Source organism: Bufo bufo, chromosome 1 (assembly GCF_905171765.1).
Source record: "Bufo bufo chromosome 1, aBufBuf1.1, whole genome shotgun sequence".
Taxonomy (NCBI): Eukaryota; Metazoa; Chordata; class Amphibia; order Anura; family Bufonidae; genus Bufo; species Bufo bufo.
Window position 1 is genome coordinate 668456230 of NC_053389.1, and position 26675 is coordinate 668482904.

Genomic DNA, 26675 nt, shown 5'->3' on the forward strand with positions numbered 1-26675 from the left:
GATCTTCATCTAAGTCACAACAATAGACAATCACAGTCTGCTTAAACTAATAACACACAAAGAATTAAATGTTACCATGTTTTTATTGAACACACCATATAAACATTCACAGTGCAGGTGGAAAAAGTATGTGAACCCTTGGATTTAATAACTGGTTGAACCTCCTTTGGCAGCAATAACTTCAACCAAATGTTTCCTGTAGTTGCAGATCAGACGTGCACGACGGTCAGGAGTAATTCTTGACCAATCCTCTTTACAGAACTGTTTCAGTTCAGCAATATTCTTGGGATGTCTGGTGTGAATCGCTTTCTTGAGGTCATGCCACAGCATCTCAATTGGGTTGAGGTCAGGACTCTGACTGGGCCACTCCAGAAGGCGTATTTTCTTCTGTTTGAGACATTCTGTTGTTGATTTACTTCTATGCTTTGGGTCGTTGTCCTGTTGCAACACCCATCTTCTGTTGAGCTTCAGCTGGTGGACAGATGGCCTTAAGTTCTCCTGCAAAATGTCTTGATAAACTTGGGAATTCATTTTTCCTTCGATGATAGCAATCTGTCCAGGCCCTGACGCAGCAAAGCAGCCCCAAACCATGATGCCCCACCACCATACTTCACAGTTGGGATAAGGTTTTGATGTTGGTGTGCTGTGCCTCTTTCTCCACACATAGTGTTGGGTGTTTTTTCCAAACAACTCAACTTTGGTTTCATCTGTCCACAGAATATTTTGCCAGTACTGCTGTGGAACATCCAGGTGCTCTTGTGCAAACTGTAAACGTGCAGCAATGTTTTTTTGGACAGCAGTGGCTTCCTCTGTGGTATTCTCCCATGAAATCCATTCTTGTTTAGTGTTTTAAGTATCGTAGATTCGCTAACAGGGATGTTAGCATATGCTAACATTTAGCTGACACTCTAAGATTCTTCATCATCTCATTGAGCAGTCTGCGCTGTGCTCTTGCAGTCATCTTTACAGGACAGCCACTCCTAAGGAGAGTAGCAGCAGTGCTGAACTTTCTCCATTTATAGACAATTTGCCTTACAGCAAGGCTTTTGGAGGTACTTTTATAACCCTTTCCAGCTTTATGCAAGTCAACAATTTTTAATCGTAGATCTTCTGAGAGCTCTTTTCTGCGAGGCATCATTCACATCAGGCAATGCTTTTTGTGAAAAGCAAACCCAGAACTGATGTGTGTTTTTTATAGGGCAGGGCAGCTGTAACCAACACCTCCAATCTAATCTCCTTGATTGGACTCCAGTTGGCTGACACCTCACTCCAATTAGCTCCTGGAGATGTCATTAGTCTAGGGGTTCACATACTTTTTCCACCTGCACTGTAAATGTTTACATGGTGTGTTCAATAAAAACATGGTAACATTTAATTCTTTGTGTGGTATTAGTTTAAGCAGACTGTGATTGTCTATTGTTGTGACTTAAAATGTGATCTGATCTTCATCTATGACCAATTTGTGCAGAAATCCATATCATTCCAAAGGGTTCACATACTTTTTCTTGCAACTGTATATAAATGTTAAAAAGTATAAATCTGAAGGTGTCGGCCCTTTAAAGAGTAATGAGGGGGGAGTCGCAGAGAGCGACGAGGAGAAAGCAAAGCTGTTAAATATTTTTTTCTCCAATGTATTCACTGAGGAAAATAAACTGTCAGATGACATGCAGAATGTAAAAATAAATTCCCCATTAAAAGTGTCCTGTCTGACCCAGGAAGAAGTACATCAGCGACTTAAAAAGATTAAAATAGACAAATCGCCAGGACCGGATGAGATACACCCCCGTATCCTAAGGGAATTAAGTAATGTCATAGCCAGTCCCTTATTTCTGATATTTACAGACTCTATACTGACAGGGAATGTCCCACAGGATTGGCGCATGGCAAATGTGGTGCCAATATTCAAAAAGGGTCCAAAAACAGAGCCTGGAAACTATAGGCTGGTAAGTTTAACATCTGTTGTGGGTAAACTGTTTAAAGGTTTTCTGAGAGATGCTATCTTAGAGCATCTCAACGGAAATAAGCAAATAACACCATATCAGCATGGCTTTGTGAGGGATCGGTCATGTCAAACTAATTTAATCAGTTTCTATGAGGAGGTAAGTTCTAGACTTGACAGCGGCGAATCAATGGATGTCGTGTATCTGGACTTCTCCAAAGCATTTGACACTGTACCACATAAGAGGTTAGTATATAAAATGAGAGTGCTCGGACTGGGAGAAAACGTCTGTATGTGGGTAAGTAACTGGCTCAATGATAGAAAACAGAGGGCTGTTATTAACGGTACACACTCAGATTGGGTCACTGTCACTAGTGGGGTACCTCGGGGGTCAGTATTGGGCCCTATCCTCTTCAATATATTTATTAATGATCTTGTAGAAGGCTTGCATAGTAAAGTAATTTACACTGAAGAGGACAGTATACTACTACAGAGCGATCTGGATAGACTGGAGGCTTGGACAGATAAGTGGCAGATGAGGTTTAACACTGACAAATGTAAAGTTATGCACATGGGAAGGAATAATGCAAGTCACCCGTACATACTAAATGGTAAAACACTCGGTAACACTGACATGGAAAAGGATCTAGGAATTTTAATAAACAGCAAACTAAGCTGCAAAAACCAGTGTCAGGCAGCTGCTGCCAAGGCCAATAAGATAATGGGTTGCATCAGAAGGGGCATAGATGCCCGTGATAAGAATATAGTCCTACCACTTTACAAATCGCTAGTCAGACCACACATGGAGCACTGTGTACAGTTCTGGGCTCCTGTAAACAAGGCAGACATAGCAGGGCTGGAGAAGGTCCAGAGGAGGGCAACTAAAGTAATAACTGGAATGGGGCAACTACAGTACCCTGAAAGATTATCAAAATTAGGGTTATTCACTTTAGAAAAAAGACGTATGAGGGGAGATCTAATAAATATGTATAAATATATCTGGGGTCAGTACAGAGATCTCTCCCATCATCTATTTATCCCCAGGACTGTGACTGTGACGAGGGGACATCCTCTGCGTCTGGAGAAAAGAAGGTTTGTACACAAACATAGAAGAGGATTCTTTACGGTAAGAGCAGTGAGACTATGGAACTCTCTGCCTGAGGAGGTGGTGATGTGAGTACAATAAAGGAATTCAAGAGGGGCCTGGATCAGTGGCGACTCTAGGAACAATATATAGGGGGGGCACAAAGATACCACAGTCAAAAATGGGGGGGCAAAAACAAAATAAGTATATATAAATAAGATTACAAAATACGAGAGAATTGCGGTATGCAGGGATACATTTATAATAAAACAATTTACTTACAAAAGAAGCTATTCAGTCGTCTGCTGTGCCGTCCTCTGCTTGCTTCCGCGGATTCTTTCCCCTTCTTTCTATCTCTTGTCAGTGCGCAGGCGTACTGTTATGGTGGATCTGTGGAAGACACACTGTTATGGGGGCATCTGTGGATGACACTTATTATGCCTCTCATCATTAGCCCCCATATGCTGCCTCTCATCATTAGCCCCCATATGCTGCCTCTCATCATTAGCCCCCATATGCTGCCTCTCATCATTAGCCCCCATATGCTGCCTCTCATCATTAGCCCCCATATGCTGCCTCTCATCATTAGCCCCCATATGCCTCTCATCATTAGCCCCCCATATGCCTCTCATCATTAGCCCCCATATGCCTCTCATCATTAGCCCCCATATGCCTCATCATTCGCCCCCATATGCCTCATCATTAGCCCCCATATGCCTCTCATCATTAGCCCCCATATGCCTCATCATTAGCCCCCATATGCTGCCTCTCATCATTAGCCCCCATATGCCTCATCATTAGCCCCCATATGCCTCTCATCATTAGCCCCCATATGCCTCATCATTAGCCCCATATGCCTCTCATCATTAGCCCCCATATGCTGCCTCTCATCATTAGCCCCCATATGCCTCATCATTAGCCCCCATATGCCTCTCATCATTAGCCCCCATATGCCTCTCATCATTAGCCCCCATATGCCTCATCATTAGCCCCCATATGCCTCTCATCATTAGCCCCCATATGCCGCTCATCATTACCCCCCATATGCCTCTCATCATTAGCCTCCATATGTCTCTCATCATTAGCCCCCTTATGCCCCCAGCAGCCACATTTTTTATAAAATAAAAAAACACTTACCTCTCCTGCTCCTGGATGCCGCCTGCCTCTCCTCAGTCGACTGTGCTCTGAACTGGCACGCACAGTGTGAGGTCACAGAGCGCCCTCACGCTGTGCGCAGCCCTGCACAGCCGACAGCCGAGGACCAGGAAGTGGTAAGTACAGAGCGTTCACCACTTCCTGGTCCCTCGGTTCTAATGAGCGCTTCCATAATGGAAGCGCTCATTCACCTGGGGGAATCAGCGGGGGGGCAACCGGGGGGGCAAAGAACAACATAGGGGGGGCGATTGCCCCCCCTCACCCCCCCCCCCCAGCGACGCCTCTAGCCTGGATGTATTTCTGGAGCGTAATAATATTACAGGCTATAGCTACTAGAGAGGGGTCGTTGATCCAGGGAGTCATTCTGATTGCCTGATTGAAGTCGGGAAGGAATTTTTTATTCCCCTAAAGTGGGGAAAATTGGCTTCTACCTCACAAGTTTTTTTTTTTGCCTTCCTCTGGATCAACTTGCAGGATAACAGGCCGAACTGGATGGACAGATGTCTTTTTTTGGCCTTATGTACTATGTTACTATGTATGCTGTTGTACAGTAAAGTAATCTTCTACTCTGTAAAGTGATGATACAAAAACGGCAGAAGTAAACCAACCAATAGTAAAGTCTATTCATATAATAGTGAAACGTTCTGCAGTTTTCTAACGTACTGTGTATTAATTCCTCAAGGTTATTAAAGAAATATGCTGCTGAGCCGTTCATGGCTGAGATGGTAATGACTACTGTATGTGGTGGGCAGTGGTGGCCTGGGCTATGGAAACACTGTTTTTAACTCCATAGATGTGAATGGGAGTTAAGGAAATTGCATAGCACAGGGAACTATGCTGCTTCCATAATGTGGGAACTACAGAAACAGTGTAGTGCATTGGGTTAGTTGTTTGCATGGCTCCTATTCACTTGTATAGGAATTTTGGAAACAACGTAGCACAGCCCGCTCTTCTGTTTCTGCGATTTTTGTCACCTCTGGCCAATAGATATGGGTAACAAGCGTTTTAGTGTACTCTTTTAAATATAGGAACTCTCTTTTCACTAGGTAAATATGGAACGAGGATTTGTCCTGCATTTTTCTTGAACTTCCTGTATATTTGCCTTCCACTGTGGGCTGGGTTTAGAATCTACAAACAACCATCCGCTACCAGTAATCCATCTGCAAAGGTAATATCTTTGTAAAGCAACCTGATAAGAACACTGTCTAAAATTTCTAAAATTATTAATGTATGGGCAGACATCCGCTGATATGCGATTGCCAATGGGCACACAATTTTTTGTAAAACTGAGGCATTACCTTCAAAATCATTCAGCCATTGGCAAAGCATGTTTGACCACATGTGGACGCCACAGTGTCTGAACGGGTGCTCAAAGGGGTTGGCCAAGTTCTGTCTACTTGTGACCTATGTGTATGTAAGATGACTAACAGCCGTTGTTGATATTCTTTGCCGTTTGCTATATCTGACAAGCCTTGCCCCATTGTTAGGCAGATCTTCTGTGCTGTCCACACAGAGGCCCTGTTCACAAGTTTGGCCAGGCAAATCGCCTCCATGTGATGTCTCCTGCATTCAGACTAAACTCCCAGCAGTGAAGTACAGACAGCAGATGCAGTGCATTTTTAATGGAGGAGACATCCCATGGAGGTGATTTGCCTGGTCACATGACCCTCCATCAGCAGCCATTTTATGGCAAAGGCCTCTGTGTGGACAACACAAAAGACTTGGCAAACAAGGGAGTGTACCTTATGAAATATAGTAAATGGTGCAGAATTTCCACAAAAGCTATAATAGTAAATTCTATATAATCATCTCACAAACACATTGGTCAACTATAACCAGAAAGAGTCCAACCCCTTTAATGATTACTGTGATAGCCAATCTGGGTAGCTTATGATTGGCTTAGTTGATGTGTTTATCTGTCTTATATACTAGCTTTACAATTAAATATATATGATAAGGCCTAATTCAGATGGCATTAATATCAATCCATGTCTTAGGCCTCTTTCACACTTGCGTTGTCCGGATCCGTCGTGCACTCCATTTGCCGGAGGTGCCCGCCGGATCCGTAACAATGCAAGTGAACTGAAAGCATTTGAAGACGGATCCATCTTCAAAATGCGTTCAGTGTTACTATGGCACCCAGGACGCTATTAAAGTCCTGGTTGCCATAGTAGTAGTGGGGAGCAGTATACTTACAGTCCGTGCGGCTCCCGGGGCGCTCCAGAATGACGTCAGAGCGCCCCATGCGCATGGATGACGTGATCCATGCGACAAGTGATCCATGCGCGTGGGGCGCCCTGACGTCACTCTGAAGAGCCCTGGGAGCCACACAGACGGTAAGTACACTGCTCCCCCGCTCCCCACTACACTTTACCATGGCAAACAGGACTTTAGCGTCCCGGCAGCCATGGTAACCATTCAGAAAAAGCTAAACGTCGGATCCGGTAATGCGCCGAAACGACGTTTAGCTTAAGGCCGGATCCGGATTAATGCCTTTCAATGGGCATTAATTCCGGATCCGGCCTTGCAGCAAGTGTTCAGGATTTTTGGCCGGAGCAAAAAGCGCAGCATTCTGCGGTATTTTCTCCGGCCAAAAAACGTTCCGTTCCGGAACTGAAGGCATCCTGATGCATCCTGAACGGATTTCTCTCCATTCAGAATGCATTGGGATAATCCTGATCAGGATTCTTCCGGCATAGAGCCCCGACGACGGAACTCTATGCCGGAACCCAACAACGCAAGTGTGAAAGAGCCCTTATTTGGCCCCCCCCCCCCCCCCCCTATTAGCGCACTTGTGTGACCAGAGAAGAGTCATATTTTCAAGCTGTGACTCATCTCAGGTTAATTTGCATATGTATGAAATCGCAAATAAAAGCACACAGAGCTATGGGGACTGGGTATTGCGGATGTGCTAGCGGCCATCTAGCAACCCATGTCCTCAGCTCTAGACACAAAATCCCGGTGACAGGTTCCCTTTATTTGCATGTATTTTGTGATAAAAAAAATAATTTAAGTGGGTTTACTTAACCACCTCCCGTCCTCACGTTGACTATAAACGTCTGGGAGGTGGTTCTCTATTTCTGAATGGACGTTCCAGAACGTCCATTTAGAAACTGCAGCTGCACGCTAATCGTGCAGCTGCTGATCGGGTTGCCCGCTGTCAGTGACAGCAGGGCAACCCAGAGAGATAGCAGGGACAGTGCCCAGGTGTCCCTGCCTTCTGGATGGCTGCATACACAGCGCTCGCCGAGCGCTGTGTATGCAGAGCAGGAAGCGCTATGCGCTTCCTGTATCGGCCCGGCGGTCATGTGACCGCTGGGACCGGAGAGTGCAGGAGCTGTGTGAGGTCTTTCAGAGACCTCGATCAGCCCTGCACTGAGGCTGTATTGCGCTGTACAGCCTCTCTGAGGGGTGAATTTCTTCTGTAACTGGGGCTACTATGTCAGCCCCAGTTACAGGAGAAATCAACAGTGAAAAAAAAAAAAAAAAAGTTAAGTAAATGTCCCCCAGAGGTCTTGTATGACCCTATGGGGGATGAAAAGTGTAAAATAAAAAAATAAAACAATAAAGTGTTAAAAATAAAAAATAAAAAAAAGGTTTCACATGTAAAAAAAAATTCCCCAAGTAAGGAATAAATAAAAATGTTAAAAATAGAAAAAATAAAATAAAATAAATAGACATATTTGGTATTGCCGCGTCCGTGACGGTCGGCTCTATAAATATATCACATAATCGACCCAGTCCGATAAACACCATAAAAAAAATATATAAATAACTGTCAAAAAAAGCAATTTTTGTCACCTTACATCACAAAAAGTGCAACACCAAGTGATCAAAAAGGCGTATGTCCCACAAAATGGTACCAATAAAACAGTCACCTCATCCCGCAAAAAAATTAGCCCCTACATAAGAAAATCTCTCAAAAAATAAAAAAAAACTATAGCTCTCAGAACATGGACACATTAAAACTTAATTTTTTTGGTTTAAAAAATGCTATTATTGTGTTAAAGTGAAATAAATAAGAAAAAGTATAATATTAGGTATTGTCGCATCCGTAACAACCAGCTCTATAAAATTATCACATGACCTAACCCCTCGGGTGAACACCGTAAAAGAAACAAAAAAAAAACACTGTGTCAAAACAAGCAATTTTTGTCACCTTACATCACAAAAAGTGCAACACCAAGTGATCAAAAAGGCGTATGTCCCGCAAAATGGTACAAATAAAACTGTCACCTCATCCCGCAAAAAATGAGCCCCTACATAAGAAAATCTCTCAAAAAAATAAAAAAACTATAGCTCTCAGAGCATGGACACATTAAAACATAATTTTTTTTTGTTTCAAAAATGCTATTATTGTGTAAAACTTAAATAAATAAGAAAAAAGTATACATATTAGGTATCGCCACGTCCGTAACAATCTGTTCTATAAAAATGTCACTTGACCGAAACCCTCAGGTGAACGCTGTAAAAATAAATAAATAAAAACTGTGCTAAAACAACCAATCTTTTGGTCACCTTGCCCCAAAAAGTGTTATAATGAATGATCAAAAAATCATATGTACCCAAAAATAGTACCAATAAAATTGGCACCTTATCCCCTAGTTTCCAAAATGGGGTCACTTCTTGGGAGTTTCTACTGTAAGGGTGCATCAGGGGGGCTTCAAATGGGACATGACATCTAAAAACCATGCGGAGTTCTTTTTCTTCTGCGCCCTGCCGTGTGCCCATACAGCAGTTTATGACCACATGTGGGGTCTGGGTAATAAATATTGAGTTTTCTTTGGCTGTTAACCATCGATGTGTTAACCACCTGCCATCTGGGCCATTTGCCCCCTTCCTGACTAGGCCAAATTTTGCAAAACTGACATATCTCACTTTATGTGGTAATAACTTTGGAACGCCTTTATTTATCCAAGTCATTCAGAGATTGTTTTCTCGTGACACATTGTACTTCATGATAGTCATAAATTTGAGTCAAAATATTTCACCTTTATTTTTTATGAAAAAATCCCAAATTTACCCAAAAATTTGAAAAATTCGCAATTTTCTAAATTTCAATTTCTCTGCTTTTAAAACATAAAGTGATACCTCATAAAATATTTATTATTTAACATTCCCCATATGTCTACTTTATGTTGGCATCATTTTGGAAATGTCATTTTATTTTTTTAGGACGTTAGAAGGCTTAGAAGTTTAGAAGCAATTCTTCTAATTTTTAAGAAAATTGCCAAAACCCACTTTTTAAGGACCAGTTCAGGTCTGAAGTCACTTTGGGGGGCCTACATAGTGGATACCCCCATAAATGACCCCATTGTAGAAACTACACCCCTCAAGGTATTCAAAACCGATTTTACAAACTTTGTTAACCATTTAGGCGTTCCACAAGAATTAAAGGAAAATGGAGATCAAATTTTTAAATTTCACTTTTTTGGCAGATTTTCCATTTTAATCAATTTTTTTCTTTAACACATCGATGGTTAACAGCCAAACAAAACTCAATATTTATTACCCAGATTCTGCGGTTTACAGAAACACCCCACATGTGGTCATAAACTGCTGTATGGGCACACGGCAGGGCGCAGAAGAAAAGGAACTCCACATGATTTTTAGATGCCATGTCCCATTTGAAGCCCCCTGATGCACCCTTACAGTAGAAACTCCCAAGAAGTGACCCCATTTTGGAAACTAGGGGATAAGGTGCCAGTTTTATTAGTACTATTTTTGGGTACATATGATTTTTTGATCATTCATTATAACACTTTATGGGGCAAGGTGACCAAAAAATTGGTTGTTTTAGCACAGTTTCTATTTATTTATTTTTACAGCATTCACCTGAGGGGTTCAGTCAAGTGACATTTTTATAGAGCAGATTGTTACGGACGTGGCGATACCTAATATGTATACTTTTTCTCATTTATTAAAGTTTTACACAATAATAGCATTTTTGAAACCCAAAAAATTATGTTTTAGTGTCTCCATGTTCTAAGAGCTATAGTTTTTTTATTTTTTGAGAGATTTTCTTATGTATGGGCTCATTTTTTGCGGGATGAGGTGACGGTTTTATTGGTACTATTTTGTGGGACATACGCGTTTTTGATCACTTGGTGTTGCACCTTTTGTGATGCAAGGTGACAAAAATTGCTTGTTTTGACACAGATTTTTTTTTTTTTTTTTTTTTACGGTGTTCACCCGAGGGGTTAGGTCATGTGATATTTTTATAGAGCTGGTTTTTACGGACGCGGCAATACCTAATATGTATACTTTTTTTATTTGTTTCACTTTAACACAATAATAGCATTTTTGAAACCAAAAAAATGATGTTTTAGTGTCTCCATGTTCTAAGAGCTATAGTTTTTTTATTTTTTGAGAGATTTTCTTATGTCGGGGCTCATTTTTTGCTGGATGAGGTGACGGTTTTATTGGTACCATTTTGTGGGACATACGCGTTTTTGATCACTTGGTGTTGCACCTTTTGTGATGCAAGGTGACAAAAATTGCTTGTTTTGACACTGTTTTTTTTTTTTTTTTACGGTGTTCATCCGAGGGGTTAGGTCATGTGATATTTTTATAGAGCTGGTTTTTACGGACGCGGCAATACCAAATATGTCTATTTTATTTTATTTTTTGTATTTCTAACTTTTTTTTTTTCATTCCTTACTTGGGGACTTTTTTTTTTTACATGTGAAACTTTTTTTTATTTCTTTATTTTCAACCTTTTATTTTTATTTTTTTTATTTTACACTTTTCGTCCCCCATTAGGTCATACAAGACCTCTGGGGGACATTTACTTCACTTTTTCATTTTTTTTTTTCACAGTTGATTTCTCCTGTAACTGGGGCTGACATAGTAGCCCCAGTTACAGGACAAATACACCCCTAGAGAGGCTGTACAGCAGCAATCCTGCGCTGTACAGCCTCACAGCAGGGCTGATCGAGGTCTCTGAGAGACCTCACACAGCTCCTGCACACTCCGGTCACGGCGGTCACATGACCGCCGGGCCGGAACAAGAAGCGCATAGCGCTTCCTGCTCTGCATACACAGCGCTCGGTGAGCGCTGTGTCTGCAGCGATCCGGAAGGCAGGGACACCTGGGCACTGTCCCTGCCTTGTCTTAGGGTTGCCCTGCTGTCACTGACAGCGGGCAACCCGATCAGCAGCTGCACGATTAGCGTGCAGCTGCTATTTCTGAAAGGACGTTTTAAAACGTGCTTTCAGAAATAGAGGTCCACCCATAGGACGTTTATATCCTATGCGCGGACGTAAAGCGGTTAAAGAAAAAATTGGATTAAAATCTTCCAAAAAAGTTCAATTTAAAAATTTGATCTCCATTTTCCTTTAATTCTTGTGGAACGCCTAAAGGGTTAACAAAGTTTGTAAAATCGGTTTTAAGTAACTTGAGGGTGTCGTTTCTACAATAGGGTCATTTATGGGGGTATACACTATGTAGGCCCCTCAAAGTGACTTCAGACCTGAACTGGTCCTTAAAAAGTGGGTTTTGGCAATTTTCTTAAAAATTTGAAGAATTGCTTCTAAACTTCTAAGCCTTCTAATGTCCTAAAAAAATAAAATGACATTTCCAAAATGATGCCAACATAAAGTAGACATATGGGGAATGTTAAGTAATAAATATTTTATGAGGTATCACTTTCTGTTTTAAAAGCAGAGAAATTGAAATTTAGAAAATTGAGAATTTCTCAAAATTTCTGGTAAATGTGGGATTTTTTCATAAATAAAGGTGAAATATATTGACTCAAATGTATGACTATCATGAAGTACAATGTGTCACGAGAAAACAATCTCTGAATGACTTGGATAAGTAAAGGCGTTCCAAAGTTATTACCACATAAAGTGAGATATGTCAGTTTTGCAAAATTAGGCCTGGTCAGGAAGGGGGCAAATGGCCCAGATGGGAAGTGGTTAAAGGGCATCTGCTAGCAAATTTTAGCTATGATTTTCTGTGGACCCATTGACTTTCAATGGGTCCGTTGAAAACTCGGATAATGCACCGTTTGTCATCCGCGTCTGTGATCCGTGTTTCCAGTCCATCAAAAAAATATGACCTGTCCTATTTTTTTTACAGACAACGGTTCGCAGACCCATTCAAGTCAATGGGTCCGTGAAAAAACACAGAGGCACACACAAGATTGTCATCCGAGTCTGTGATCCGTGTCCGTTTTTTTCCTATCATTTGCAAGGCAAACTTGACTTAGATTTTTTTTTCACTTTTCATGTCTGGTGATCCTCCAAAAATCAAGGAAGACACACGGAAACAAAAACGGAAACGGATCACGGAACAACGGAACCCCGTTTTGCGGACCGTGAAAAAATACTGTCGTGTGCATGAGGCCTAAGAGTAAGGCCTCTTTCACACTACAGTATGTCCATTTCAGTGTTTTGCGTTCCGTTTTTAACGGATCTGTTGTTCCGTTTTTTTGGTTCCGTTGTGTTTCCGTTCCGTCGTTCCGTTCCATTTTTCCGTATGGCATATACAGTATACAGTAATTACATTGAAAAAATTGGGCTGGCCATAACATTTTCAATAGATGGTTCAGAAAAAACGGAACGGAAACGGAAGACATACGGATGCATTTCCGTATGTGTTCCGTTTTTTTTTGCGGACCCATTGACTTTAATGGAGCCACGGAACGTGATTTGCGGCCAAATATAGGACATGTTCTATCTCTCAACGGAACGGAAAAACGGAAATACGGAATGCATACGGAACACATTCCGTATGCATTCCGTTTCCGTATTTCCTAAGGCCTCTTTCACACGACAGTATGTCTTTTTCAGTGTTTTGCGGTCCGTTTTAAACGGATCCGTTGTTCCGTTTTTTGTTTCCGTTGTGTTTCCGTTCCGTTTTTCCGTTCCGTTTTTCCGTATGGCATATACAGTGTACAGTAATTTCATAGAAAAAATTGGGCTGGGCATAACATTTTCAATAGATGGTTCCGCAAAAAACGGAACGGATACGGAAGACATACGGATGCATTTCCGTATGCATTCCGTTTTTTTGCGGACCCATAGACTTTAATGGAGCAACAGAACGTGATTTGCGGCCAAATATAGGACATGTTCTATCTTTAAACGGAACGGAAAAACGGAAATACGGAAACGGAATGCATACGGAATACATTCAGTTTTTTTTGCGGAACCATTGAAATGAATGGTTCCGTATACGGACCGTATACGGACCGCAAAAAACGGCCCGCAAAACAGAAAAAAAAAACGGCCGTGTGAAAGAGGCCTTAAGTGTGACATCACATGGAATGACTGTAGGCCAGGGATTTTTTTGTCCTCCCTTGTTTATCTCTAATTTGGCATGGATTGAATAAAGCCTTTGAAACGGGACCGGTGACATGCCTTCAGCTGCCAAGCGCACATGCATCAGGTCAGCCAGTTTCATAGGTACAAATCTGCTGACAGATGCCCTTTAAAATTTTTGCTTCATTTGGCTTCTGCAGCTTACCTGTATGTACTCCACATAGCAAGCTTCAGAATGTGTTCACTAGCTAGTCCGTCAGACTGGCTGTTGGCCCCTCAGTCTACACCTCTCCTCCCTTCTCTCCTTGAGGATCTTCTAAGCTGATTTTAAACTCATGTTAAAGATAATTCAGGAAAGGACAGAAAGGGACTGGAGATCCAGTTTGTCGGATATGCCAGTGAATGGTATTCTGCAGCTTGCTTTGTAGGGTATGGCTAAATTTTAACCCCTTCGCTACCAGTAATATACATGTATTGAGCTGGAGCGATTGGTAAAAATGGCACCCGCTCACGCGTGCATCAGGCACCATGGTCAGTGGATCTCCACTGTTTTCAAACAGCAGAGACCCGTGGCTAATAACCGTGACCAGCAATAATGCCGATCGTGGTCATTAAAGCATTTTAGATGCCGTGATCATGGCATCTAATGGGTCTAAAACCCAGTCAATGAGGATGCCGGTAATTAGTTTCAATACGCTGGGTCTCTCTAAAAAGACCCGTATTGAAGCTACAATTCTTATTTTATAGGCCAACATAAGAAATGAGTAATTCCAGTACCAATATGGATATATAATATAATGGTACAGAATAAAAAAAATTGATACAGTTTTGTTGCCTCAAACACAAGCTACAAAACAAAAAAAGTAAAAAAAAAATACATTTAAAAAATATAAAAATTAAAATCCGTAGAATAAAAAAATAAAGACATAAATAACAAAAAATATAAACATCATGGGCATCACCGTGTCTAAAAGTGCCCGTACTATTAAAATATAAAAATATTTTTCCAATACGGCGAATCGCGTAATGAAAAAAAAGGGTCAAAATGGCTGATTCGCCATTTTTTTCATCACTTCTCTTACTCAATTATTTTTTTACAAAATGTGAATGTGATTAGCAATATGAAAGTGCAACTATTGCCATGTAGAATAAAATACCTTATTTCTCTCAGTTATGAAGTTCTGTGGTATTTGCCAGCTCAATATAAATGCAGATGATTATCATAGATTACTAATATAGATTAGACTTTGCCAAATTTACTGTTTTCGGCTGATGATCTAATGTGTGTAAGGTCATACCCATGAGATCTGTTGTTGGGAAAAAGAAGGCGTTTGTTCTCCTGGGACATACAGTAAGATAACCAATTACATCTCTGGGGACCTTTGACATGGCCAGGCTTGGCAGTAATGTTTTATGCTGCTCCCTCCTAGCTATTTATTTCCCGTTCACTTTGGATTTGGTTGTATGTTATAATTAAAATAGTGTATGTGATTGAAACGAGTCAATATTTTTTGTACTCATTGTCGTGATTGTTGACTATTTTATTATTCAATAAAAAAGGAGATTTTTCTTTACTGGTGTAGCTGGATTTTTTGTCGTTGGTTTCTATGTCCACCACACTGGATGGAGCAGAATCTGTGCTCCTGGATTACCCCTGTGGTCGAATAGCTGGTAGATCTACACTACGCCTTGGCAGTGTTATGATATCTGCATTTTCAGCAGTGGTGGGGTTAACTGCTAGGATCTGAGGTTATTTTACTATCCCAGCTGGTGCAATGGAAACAGACCTGTGCATTACAGCCTCGCTCCTGATGCTCATCTTATGGCTATAGTGACAGTACCTACCAGATCGACGTGATAGATACAAGCATTACAGAGTGGAAGTTAGCACTGTAATGGATACAGCAATCACTGGTAATGAAGAGGTTAAAGTACAGACCATCACATAAAACTTGCCCTAAGGCCTCTTTCACACGGCCGTTTTTTTTTTCCGTTTTGCGGGCCGTTTTTTGCAGTCCGTATACGGAACCATTGATTTCAATGGTTCCGCAAAAAAAACGGAATGTACTCCGTATGCATTCCGTTTCCGTATTTCCGTTTTTCCGTTCCGTTTTAACATAGAACATGTCCTATATTTGGCCGCAAATCACGTTCCGTGGCTCCATTAAATTCTATGGGTCCGCAAAAAAACGGAATGCATACGGAAGTGCATCCGTATGTCTTCCGTATCCGTTCCGTTTTTTGCGGATCCATCTATTGAAAATGTTATGCCCAGCCCAATTTTTTCTATGAAATTACTGTATACTGTATTTGCCATACGGAAAAACGGAACGGAAAAAACGGAACGGAAACACAACGGAAACAAAAAACGGAACAACGGATCCGTTTAAAACGGACCGCAAAACACTGAAAAAGACATACTGTCGTGTGAAAGAGGCCTAACACTGCTTTAATGCTGCTTTTACAATGTTTTCAGGATTCTTTAGGGAAATCCTTCATGGACAAACATGTTAGCTGAGGTTTTTTATAATAGAACTGATAAACTAATATAAAACATTTTAATGTGCATGAAATATGAATGAATATTATTTAACTTGTGAGCCTTACATTAACTTTAGTCTATATTGTTTTCTGCAGGAGGCCCAAAATATTCAGCAAAAGAATTTATTAAGAAGACCATCTGACCTAGTGCTGGTCATGTACCTCATCGCTGCAACTATCTTCTGTATATTCAGAGGAATGGTGAGTTAGATGCAGTACAATAGACACCTAAAAGGGTTGTCCCATCTCCAATTATGGCATATCACTAGGATATGTCACCAGTATTAGATAGGTGAGGGTCCAACCACTGGTACCTGCTTCTGTCTCCAAAATATGGCCTCAAAAGACAGTGAAGAGCATACCACGCATACACAATGTTCTCTCCATTCATTGCTATGGACCTTCCAAAAATAGCCGAGTGAGTGTACTCTGCTATTTTCGGAACTCCTATAGAAGGCTATTTTTGGAAATCCCAGAATGGGACTTCAGGGTTTTTAGCAATATGTGATAAATGTCCCACATTGGACAACCCCTTTAAATAGGTGTAGAGTAGCAAACGCAGACACGCCTAAATATAAGTTCCACCTTCCAAATACCTTCACTATAAGGTTTGTAGATATGTTTTTTCTTAAAACTTAGTAATAAAATTGGTCATCCACTGGGCAAGCCAAAAGAAATGGATAGTATAAGGACTCATTCACACGAACGTGTGAAGCCCGTGCTTTGGCCCGCAAATTGCGGTCCGCAATGCACGGGCACCGTCCGTGGGGCAGGCGCATGGGGATCACAGACCCATTCACTTAAATGGGTCCACGATTCTTCTGTTACGCAAAAAGATAGAGCAAGTTCTATGTTATTGCGGTGCGGAATCACGGAACGGAAACCCAGAAAGCACTCTGTAGTGTTCCGTTCTTCTGTTCCGCATCTCCGGATTTGCGGACCCATTGAAATGAATGGATTCGCATCCGTGATGCGGAATGGCCACGGAACGGTGCCCGTGTATTGCGGATCCGCAAATGCGGTCCGCAATATTGCAACGGGCAGCACGCGTTCGTGTGAATGAGCCCTAAGGAGGGTGGCTGTGTGCTTAATTCTCATCTCCCATTTTCTAAGATAAGTATTCTTTTGACGATAATGGCCCAAGGCATGAGGCTGCACTACTGGTCGAGTCTGATGACATGTTCCTTTCTTATTCTTGTTGCAGCTGTTGATGAGTATTGAAATCACCATCCACATCAACTGACTTGGACAGTGGCAAATAATGCCGTTTGGATACTGATATTGGTGTTAATTGGAAAGGTTGACATCACAATCTTTTCGTTATAGACAACTGAGATTCCAGATATGACAATTATTTTTCACATTGGATTTTGCCATTAAAGGGGTTGTCCCATGAAAAATATACTTTTGTAATTGCATGTAATCAAAAATGTAGCATGGCCAAGGCGTAGCTTGGCTGGGGATGTGAGCGGCAGCAGTGATTGCGAGCTCCCACCAAGTATCCTGAAATCCTCCTCTGTGGGCTTCCAGCTGCCTTTCTGGGGCTGATTGTCGCTTAGATATTATTGTCCTGCCTGGCCTGCGTCCCTCTGCAGAGGTCCCATGGCCGGAGGAGCCGCATAAAAGTGTAAGGAGGCGGCAGGAGGTGCCGGGCGCTGCGCAAGATGGCGCCGACACGCTCCTGAGTGTGAGGAACACGAGCAGGGCGAGAGGTGTGCGGCGGCAGCGCGAGCTGTGATAAGCTCCAGGGCATCACAGAAGATGCCAGAGATGAAGGGGCCCCGCATGGAGGAGGATCTGGAGGTGGAGGAGTCAGTCTAGGCAGGGGAGAAATCCACTGCAGGAGGAGCCCAAGCTGGAAGTATGGAGGTTGGTCTGGCAAGGGCAGAGGAGGCAGTTATGGCAGAGGAGGAGTGGGCCATATTCCTCCAGAGTGCAGAGCCAACACTGAAAGATGTTTTCCGGGCAGTAACCCAGTGTGGAGTGGCCCTGACAGCGCTACAGCAGCAAATGGTGTCCCTGAAGCAAGAGTTCTCCTTTATTCAACATGATCTGCAGAAAGTTAATGAAAGAATTGTGGAGGTGGAAGATAAGCTGCCTCCCCCTAACCAGATCATCCCGCATTCATTGACTGACGATCTAGAGAACCGCCTTAGATGTAACAATGTGCGACTTCTGGGGATCCCTGAAAAAGTCGAGGGACAGGATCCTACATCCTACTTTTAGAATTGGCTTAAAGAAGTTTTTGGCACAGAGGTGCTTTCCCTATTATATGTGGTGGAACGGGTGCACCGAGTCCCCACGAGACCGTTGTCGCCGGGAGCGCCTCCACGTCCTGTTCTGTTTAAGTAACTTCACTACTTTCCTCGGAAGTCCAAAAGAAGCGGAGCCAGTTCTTGGATGTCAAGCGGCGACTTCGTTCTTTGCAAGTGCCCTATTCTATGATGTACCCGGCACTTCTGCGGGTAGCTGCTCTGGGATCTGTCCATTTCTTCACTGCACCGAAAGATGCGGCTACATGGATTGACCAGCACGAACGACCGCTGCGACAGGAGGAGAGATGATAGCCGTCCGTTTATTTCAAGTTTGCACCCTCGGTTTTCACTGAGTGACCTGTTGGGACGTTATCCCTCTACTGTTCTACTACTGAACTGCCCATGGAACAAGTGTATCCTTTTGCGGCGGGAGATAGTCTCGCTCAACAGAAGTAGAGCGCTTGGAGCGTTGCTGTTTTTTATATCCGGTTTCATGGAGGACTTGTGCCTCGGCCTGTTAGATGATGCTATGCAGGTTTGATTTTTTTCGGTTCTGGTTTTTGTTGTTTTCTTTTTCAGGGCATCTTTTATACTTTGTCTGTATTGATGCTCTGTATCTGTGCTGTCATGGTACATATTGGTACTGTACCGCCATTGTATTGCTTTTTTTATTTTTTTATTCTTTATTTAAATAAATACAAAAGTCCAATTATGCATTAGTAAGGTCATACAATAGAATCCTTGTATCAGACATATAGGACAACAATGATATCACATCATACATCAATTCCCATAATATCTTATGGCACTTGTGGTATAATGAAAGGAACCTCGTCGGAGCGAGGACCCTTTTCGACTGGCCCATAACCATATCAGGCTAAGAAAAGAAAAATCAAATAAGAACATAATCCTAGTGTAACGGGGTTTTGGGGGCGCCCCCTAGTGTCTATGGGGTCCCTAACCCTAGTTAACTCACTATGCGTGACAGGGGGATCCTGAGCCTCCGCTATCTGGGAGTTGGGGTACATGTCTGCGGCAGTGCCTCCACCCAGTGGAACATCCGGGGTAGGGATGTGAGGCTCCACTGGGAACATACTTGGTGCAAATGAGACTGACACAGCCTAACTGGAATTAACTTTATATAGTGCGTAACAAAATGAACCAACATACATAGGAAAATACAATAGCGTAACACAAATAACAGGATAATGTGGATTCTTCCTCACCCACCCACTAGCACACCTGCGTCCCACCCCCTATCTTCGCCCTAATGGCCGTTGGTGCACATAGGAGAGTTGGGGCCCTTATAAGCTCTTGCTCTGCAGGGTCACTGAAGCAGCCTGAGCTGTGTAATGTCTGTCACTGGACCTCAGAGTCTTTATTGTGGTGAGGAGACAGGTGCCCTGTGGTGATACAGGGAGAGGTTTGACTTACCCTCACAACACCATTTACCAGGCCAGTCCGCAGCAATCTCCTTTCACTGGATTCACCAGACGTCTGGACTCAGTGCTTGTCTTTGCCAGCGGTCCCTCTCTCAGCAGGTGTGATCTTGGGTGAAGTAAGTTCTCTCCGCCAGGTTCTATCTCTGTGCTGCAGTCTCTCAATGCCAGACCCATGTCCTCTCTCTGGCTGAGCAAATCGTAGCTTCTACAAACCTTTCCAGGACCTTCCTCTTTTGAGCTGTGCAGCCAGCGTCGTTTTAGGACCTGCGATGATGTCACTAACCATGTGACTCATTTCAGCCAGTCATGTGATCAATGCTCAATGTCTTATTAACAGCATACTGAGTCCATCTACTGGGCATTTCAGATAACGCAGCCGGTGTAACTTCACAGGGTTACATGCTCCCCCTTGAAAAATACTTGCCTTCCACTGGCAAGTCCGAGCCAGGGGGCTTAACGAAAATTCAACAGAAAAATGTTTAGCATACATACAGTACAGTTGGCACAGTAATATCCTAGCTAGCTATTTATTTAGGGTAAAGAGTCACTAACATTTACCACTTCAGCTAGTGCATGTAGGAAAGTGGCCATTTTAGATGCTGCTTGTGTCAGCGGGGCATAACTGGGCTCTCCTATATTATCATAAACTAAGGCCCTAGGGGGTTGCCGCACTCTGGTGCTGTGTCTCAGTTCTCGCTGTGGGAGAGGATCTTGGGACATCAACTGTGGGACTTCGACTCCTGCCTTCGAAGTAGAGTCTCTAAGGGAAGTTCCAGGCACGAAACATGGACTTTCTGGATTCAACCTTGGAGAACTTTGTGACCCAGGAGAGGTTTCGGGACTTTGTGGAACCACCGGAGTTAAAGGAGGCAATTGCTGTGTTTTCCTCCAGTTCTTCACTACTCTCTTCCTCTTCATCAGCATACACAACTGGAAGCAGATGGTTTCTATGCCAAGCCTTTATTCGGCCCTCCGGGCCCCTAATGTTGTACACTGGCAGTCCTTCCAGTTTGGACACAACCTCAAACAGGGTATCTTTCCATCTGTCAGCCAGTTTGTGTTTTCCAGGCACACCTAGATTCCGGAGAAGAACTTTATACCCTGCTTGAATCTCCTGATATCTCACCTTAGAATCATACCTTCTTTTGTTCCGTTCTTCCATTTTTGCTGCAGCTTGGGTGGCCAACTCATAGGCCCGATGAAGGTTTTGTTTGAGGTTTCTCACATATTGAAAGTGTGAAGTTGAATCTGTTCCATCAGGAGACACTCCCAAACGGACATCTACCGGTAATCGAGCTTCTCTTCCAAACATTAGGAAATAGGGTGAGAACCCTGTAGATTCATGCCTTGTACAGTTGTATGCGTGGACCATGGCTTCCACATGTTTACTCCAAGACCGCTCGACTTGCTTGAGAGTCCCTAGCATATCTAGGAGGGTCCTATTGAACCGTTCTGGCTGTGCATCACCCTCCGGATGATAAGGTGTGGTTCTGGACTTCTGCACCTGCAACATGTCCAACAGCTCCTTGATCAACTTACTCTCAAAGTCTCTACCTTGATCAGAGTGTATCCGATTGGGTAGTCCATAGTGAATAAAATACTTCTGCCAAAGGACTTTGGCTACAGTCACAGCTTTTTGATCTTTAGTGGGGAAGGCTTGAGCATATCTGGTGAAATGGTCCGTTACCACCAGCACATTTCCAATTCCCGCTGTATCGCTCTCAATGCCGAGATAGTCCATGCACACAAGATCCATGGGTCCCGTACTTTTCAGATGACCCATAGGGGCAGCTCTCACAGGCAGGGTCTTCCTCTGGATACACCTCCTGCATGTCTTTACATGTTGCTCGACATGTTCCCTCATGCGAGGCCAATAGAACCGATCTTGTACTAGGCCATAGGTCTTGTCCACCCCGAGATGCCCATGTTGATCGTGGAGAGCTCTCAGGACCATGCCACGGTATCTGTGGGGTAGTACCAATTGTTTTCTGTCAGGGTGATCATGATACTTCACGACCCTATAGAGTACTCCATCTTCAAGATGTAGTCGGCTCCATTCTCTTCGGTATAATTCTCTTTGACTCACAGGTAGAGAAGTCAGCAATTTAGGATTCTTAGTCTTTATTGCTCTGATAACTATCCCAATATACCAGTCCTGCGCTTGAGCCTTCTTCTTGTCTTCTGTGGTTATACTGGACCACTGTTGAAGCATGACTGGAGCATGGAACACCTCAGGCACGGCTTCTGGAGAGTGGCTAATGGAGTCTATCCCCCTTAGCTCGGCAAACTCTTCTTGTCTCTCGGCCACCACATACATCTGACAAAAGGCTCCTACCCCCGGCCCAGGGATCTCTTCCCACTCCTCTTCTTCAATGTGAGGAGGGAGTCTAGGTCTGCGGGACAGGGCATCTGCGCTGACATTCTTGGGCCCAGGCTTGTACTTCAGGCTGAAACTGTAGCTTGACAAGGCAGCCAACCACCTATGTCCTGTAGCATCCAGCTTAGCTGTAGTCTGAATGTAGGTAAGTGGATTGTTGTCAGTCCTTACTTCAAATGTTGCTCCATACAAATAGTCATGTAGCTTATCCACGATGGCCCACTTGAGTGCCAGAAATTCCAATTTATGGACTGGATAGTTCTTCTCTGCACCTGTAATACTTCTACTTATGTAAGCCACCGGCCTCAATCCTTCTGGATAACTTTGGTGCAGTACACCCCCTAGACCTTCCATACTGGCATCCACATGGAGGATATATGGTTTCTCAGGGTCTGCATAGGCTAAAACAGGAGCTTCTGTAAGTCTCTTCTTCAATGTCAGAAAGGCATCTTCACATCCTGAAGTCCATTTCTCTCCAAGGGGGTCTTTAGGAGATGGTGCCTTAGCACCCGTTACGTCAGAGGTAATCTTCAGTAGGTCATGTAACTCTCGAGCAATCTTTGAGTAGTCTTTCACGAACCTTCAGTAGTAACCACAGAATCCGAGAAAGGACCGCAATTCACTGATGTTATCTGGTCTTGGCCAATTCAACACTGCTTCAATTTTAGCAGGATCTGTGGCTACTCCTTCAGCGGAGACTATATGCCCCACATAAGTGACAGAGTTCTAGGCAAATCGGCATTTGTCCACTGATAGTTTCAGGCCTTCAGCTTGAAGTCGATCCAACACCTTTAGCAATCTTTGTTCATGCTCCTCTGGTGTCTTCCCGAAAACAATTAGGTCATCTAGATACACTAGACACTCTTTGGGATTCATATCCCCCACAGTTTTCTCCATCAGCCTCTGAAAAGTAGCAGGAGCTCCTGTGACTCCCTGTGGCATTCTGGTAAACTGGAAGAACCCCAAAGGGCAGATGAAAGCTGTCTTTTCCTGATCCTCCTTCTTCATGGGTACCTGATAATATCCAGACCTCAAGTCAAGCACACTGAACCACTGGCTGCCAGATAGGGCGTTCAGAAGATCCTCTATCCGGGGCAACGTGTACTGATCTGGCACAGTCCTCTTGTTTAAAGTACGGTAGTCCACACATAGCCGAACTGAACCATTCTTTTTCCTCACTACCACAATAGGTGAGGCATAGGGGCTCCGAGACTCTGTGATGATGCCTGCTCCTTCCATCTGCTGGAGTATGTCACGGACATCTTCCACATCTCGAGGGGGTATTCTTCTTGACCTTTCTCTGAAAGGAGTAGAATCAGCAAGTCTTATAGTATGGGTGGCACTCTTAGAACACCCCACGTCCATCTCTGCTCTGGAAAACACTCCCTCTCGGGTGACCAGTTTTGAACGAAGGCTGTCTTTCCACTCCTGTGGTAGAGGAGAATCTTCTAGATCAAAATCTAAAGGTGCTTTCACATGATCCTTCTGTTCTGCACTCACAGACATGATGGACGAAACTTGATCTAAAAGGTGTATCACACCAATCTTCTGATGACGATCAATCCGGATTTCCGTGGGGGTTAAATTCTGTACCATCACAGGAAAGCTCCGACACCACCTTTTCCGCCAATCTTTTACCTCAGGTATGAGAGTCCACCCCTTCTTCTGATCCTCTTCAGGCAGAGACTCAATAAGGTATTGTCCAGTTCCCCCCAACATTTCATGGTGCATTGAGGCTATGGCTCGTAAGGTTTTGGTCTCACCAGGCTTCACAAATGCAGGTTCTGTTCCTGAATAGTGGCACGACCCTGGTTTTGTTTCAAGGGCTAGTCGTCTACACTCTTTCCCTAGGACAGGGCTGACCTCCATCAGTCGGTCTAAGGAGACATCTCCCACTTCTGTCAGATAGGCCTTGAATACATCCTGTACCATCTTTGCATTAGTGCCCAATATTATTGGGGCACACACTTTCCTGGCTGCAGGGCATATTAAAGCTTCCAGCTCCATAGGACATATTATCCCAGTGTTTAACTTGGGAATAGTTATGGTCACTTTTATGCATCCCTCCACAGGTTGAGCTTGAGAACCAACGCCCCATAGCTGAAACTCTCCTGCAGGTTCCATAGGAATGTGTTTCAGATGACGTTCATAGAAGTCTCGGTAGATAATGGTGACTTGAGAACCTGTATCTAGCAATGCTGAAGCCTGAATTCCTTCTACTTGCACGTGTATCAAAGATTTAGGCCCAATCTTGGCTCCTACAGATAAACCATATGTAGGCCGGGTCTTCCTTCGCTTGCAAGACCTGGTCATTTGAGTCTCCTCAAGTTCGGTTGCCAGCACCTCCACATCCACCTCCATGGAGTTCGCAGGGCACTCCCGCTGAAAATGCCCTGACTTTCCACATTTAAAGCAATCCCCTCGGCGGGGTGAATCCTCAGGAAACAGTTTTTTTCTGAGTCTTCCTGTGTTGCCCCCCACTTCCAGGGGGAGGATCTGCTCTCTCTGGTGGTGACTTGCATAAGAACTCCAATTCAGCCACCTTCTTCCTAACAGCTGACAGTTCTGTATCCTCTTTCTCCTTCTGTAGGGGTGGACACATCTGGTCTTCCAATCTCCTGGCTGTATTTATTAAGGTGGAATAAGGCAGGACTTTATCATCCAACTTGGCTCTCAGCAGAATCATAATTGGATTATTGATTAAGCCACCTCTCTGAATTTGCTTAGATAGCCGAGCATCCAACTCAGAGGCAGGAACTGCTCCTTTATGGAATAACTTTCCAAGCGATAGCTGTAACCGGTTGATATAGTCAGTGGCTTTTTCATGCTCCTTCTGCTTAGTGGCTAGGAACTTAACCAGCAGATCATCCAAATCTTCTGATTTCCCATAAGCATCCTGCAAAACTTGTAGATAGTCGTGCACAGTAGCTTGCCCATTTACTCACTTGTACAGTCTTATCATGTCTGTAGCGGGAAAACGAAGACTCTCCACCAACCGCTGTTTCTTTATGGTATCCGTACAAGACCATTCCTCCAACAACCGCATAGCATTATCCTTCCAGACCTCAAAAGGCTCTTCTCCTGAAGGAACAGGCTGATTCCCAGAAAACACCTTTCGTTTGCGGTAACTATGGGTGTGGTTTGCCGTCACTATGGCTTCTGAGAGTTTCTGGAGTATGTCCGATACATCACTACCTCCTGTAGGCGGGGTGCGGACTTCAAGGTTGTCTGGTTTCAGTAATGCTGTAGATGGATGAAATTCTGCTTTAGGAGTAATCATCCCCTGTTCTCTAGGAGGATGGGCAGCTTGTTTAGGAATGGCTCCAGCCTTTCCGGAGATGGGAGTCAGGAGCTTAGAATAATTTTCTGTGACATAATCTCTCTGTTCTAATTTAAAAGGTTGTTGCAGCGAGACCCTTTCTTTGTTATCAAGGAGAGCGTACACTAAAGAGCATCCTTCATCCGGGGCTCCATATAAATGAATGTTGATAGGCATCTCATGGTCTCCCAAGTCCGTATGACAATATATTAACATGTAAGTTTGTCCTTCAGAATCCTGCAGGATATCCCTGACGGTCGCCATTCCTATTCCCAATTGAAGTTCTATACACAAGATGACGTGATTCATCTCACAGCGGGATGGAACTTTGCATAACATCACAGCTTGCTGCAATGGTACATTTCTTTGCTGGGCCCACTCTTTTGCAAAGGAGGGAGTGGCCTGAGGATTTAATCTATTCTCACTGGTTGTACCCCAATTCATCTCAGCAGTGCCTCCATATGTAACAGGGTTTTGGGGGCGCCCCCTAGTGTCTATGGGGTCCCTAACCCTAGTTAACTCACTATGCCTGACAGGCGAATCCTGAGCCTCCGCTATCTGGGAGTTGGGGTACATGTCTGCGGCAGTGCCTCCACCCAGTGGAACATCCGGGGTAGGGATGTGAGGCTCCACTGGGAACATACTTGGTGCAAATGAGACTGACACAGCCTAACTGGAATTAACTTTATATAGTGCGTAACAAAATGAACTAACATACAGTACATAGGAAAATACAATAGCGTAACACAAATAACAGGGTAATGTGGATTCTTCCTCACCCACCCACTAGCACACCTGCGTCCCACCCCCTATCTTCGCCCTAATGGCCGTTGGTGCACATAGGAGAGTTGGGGCCCTTATAAGCTCTTGCTCCGCAGGGTCACTGAAGCAGCCTGAGCTGTGTAATGTCCGTCACTGGACCCACAGAGTCTTTATTGTGGTGAGGAGACAGGTGCCCTGTGGTGATACAGGGAGAGGTTTGACTTACCCTCACAACACCATTTACCAGGCCAGTCCGCAGCAATCTCCTTTCACTGGATTCACCAGACGTCTGGACTCAGTGCTTGTCTTTGCCAGCGGTCCCTCTCTCAGCAGGTGTGATCTTGGGTGAAGTAAGTTCTCTCCGCCAGGTTCTATCTCTGTGCTGCAGTCTCTCAATGCCAGACCCATGTCCTCTCTCTGGCTGAGCAAATCGTAGCTTCTACAAACCTTTCCAGGACCTTCCTCTTTTGAGCTGTGCAGCCAGCGTCGTTTTAGGACCTGCGATGATGTCACTAACCAAGTGACTCATTTCAGC

General features: G+C 43.7%; 1 protein-coding gene across 2 annotated transcripts in view; it reads left to right on the forward strand.

The window, feature by feature from the left end:
- Positions 1-26675, forward strand: part of TM6SF1 (transmembrane 6 superfamily member 1) — a 106826-nt gene that overhangs the window by 55192 nt on the left and 24959 nt on the right. For both annotated transcript variants that reach the window (XM_040414059.1, XM_040414060.1), the window contains exons 6-7: positions 5225-5346; positions 16082-16186. In XM_040414059.1, the coding sequence (XP_040269993.1) occupies positions 5225-5346; positions 16082-16186 (227 nt within the window). The remainder of the gene's footprint in view (positions 1-5224; positions 5347-16081; positions 16187-26675) is intronic.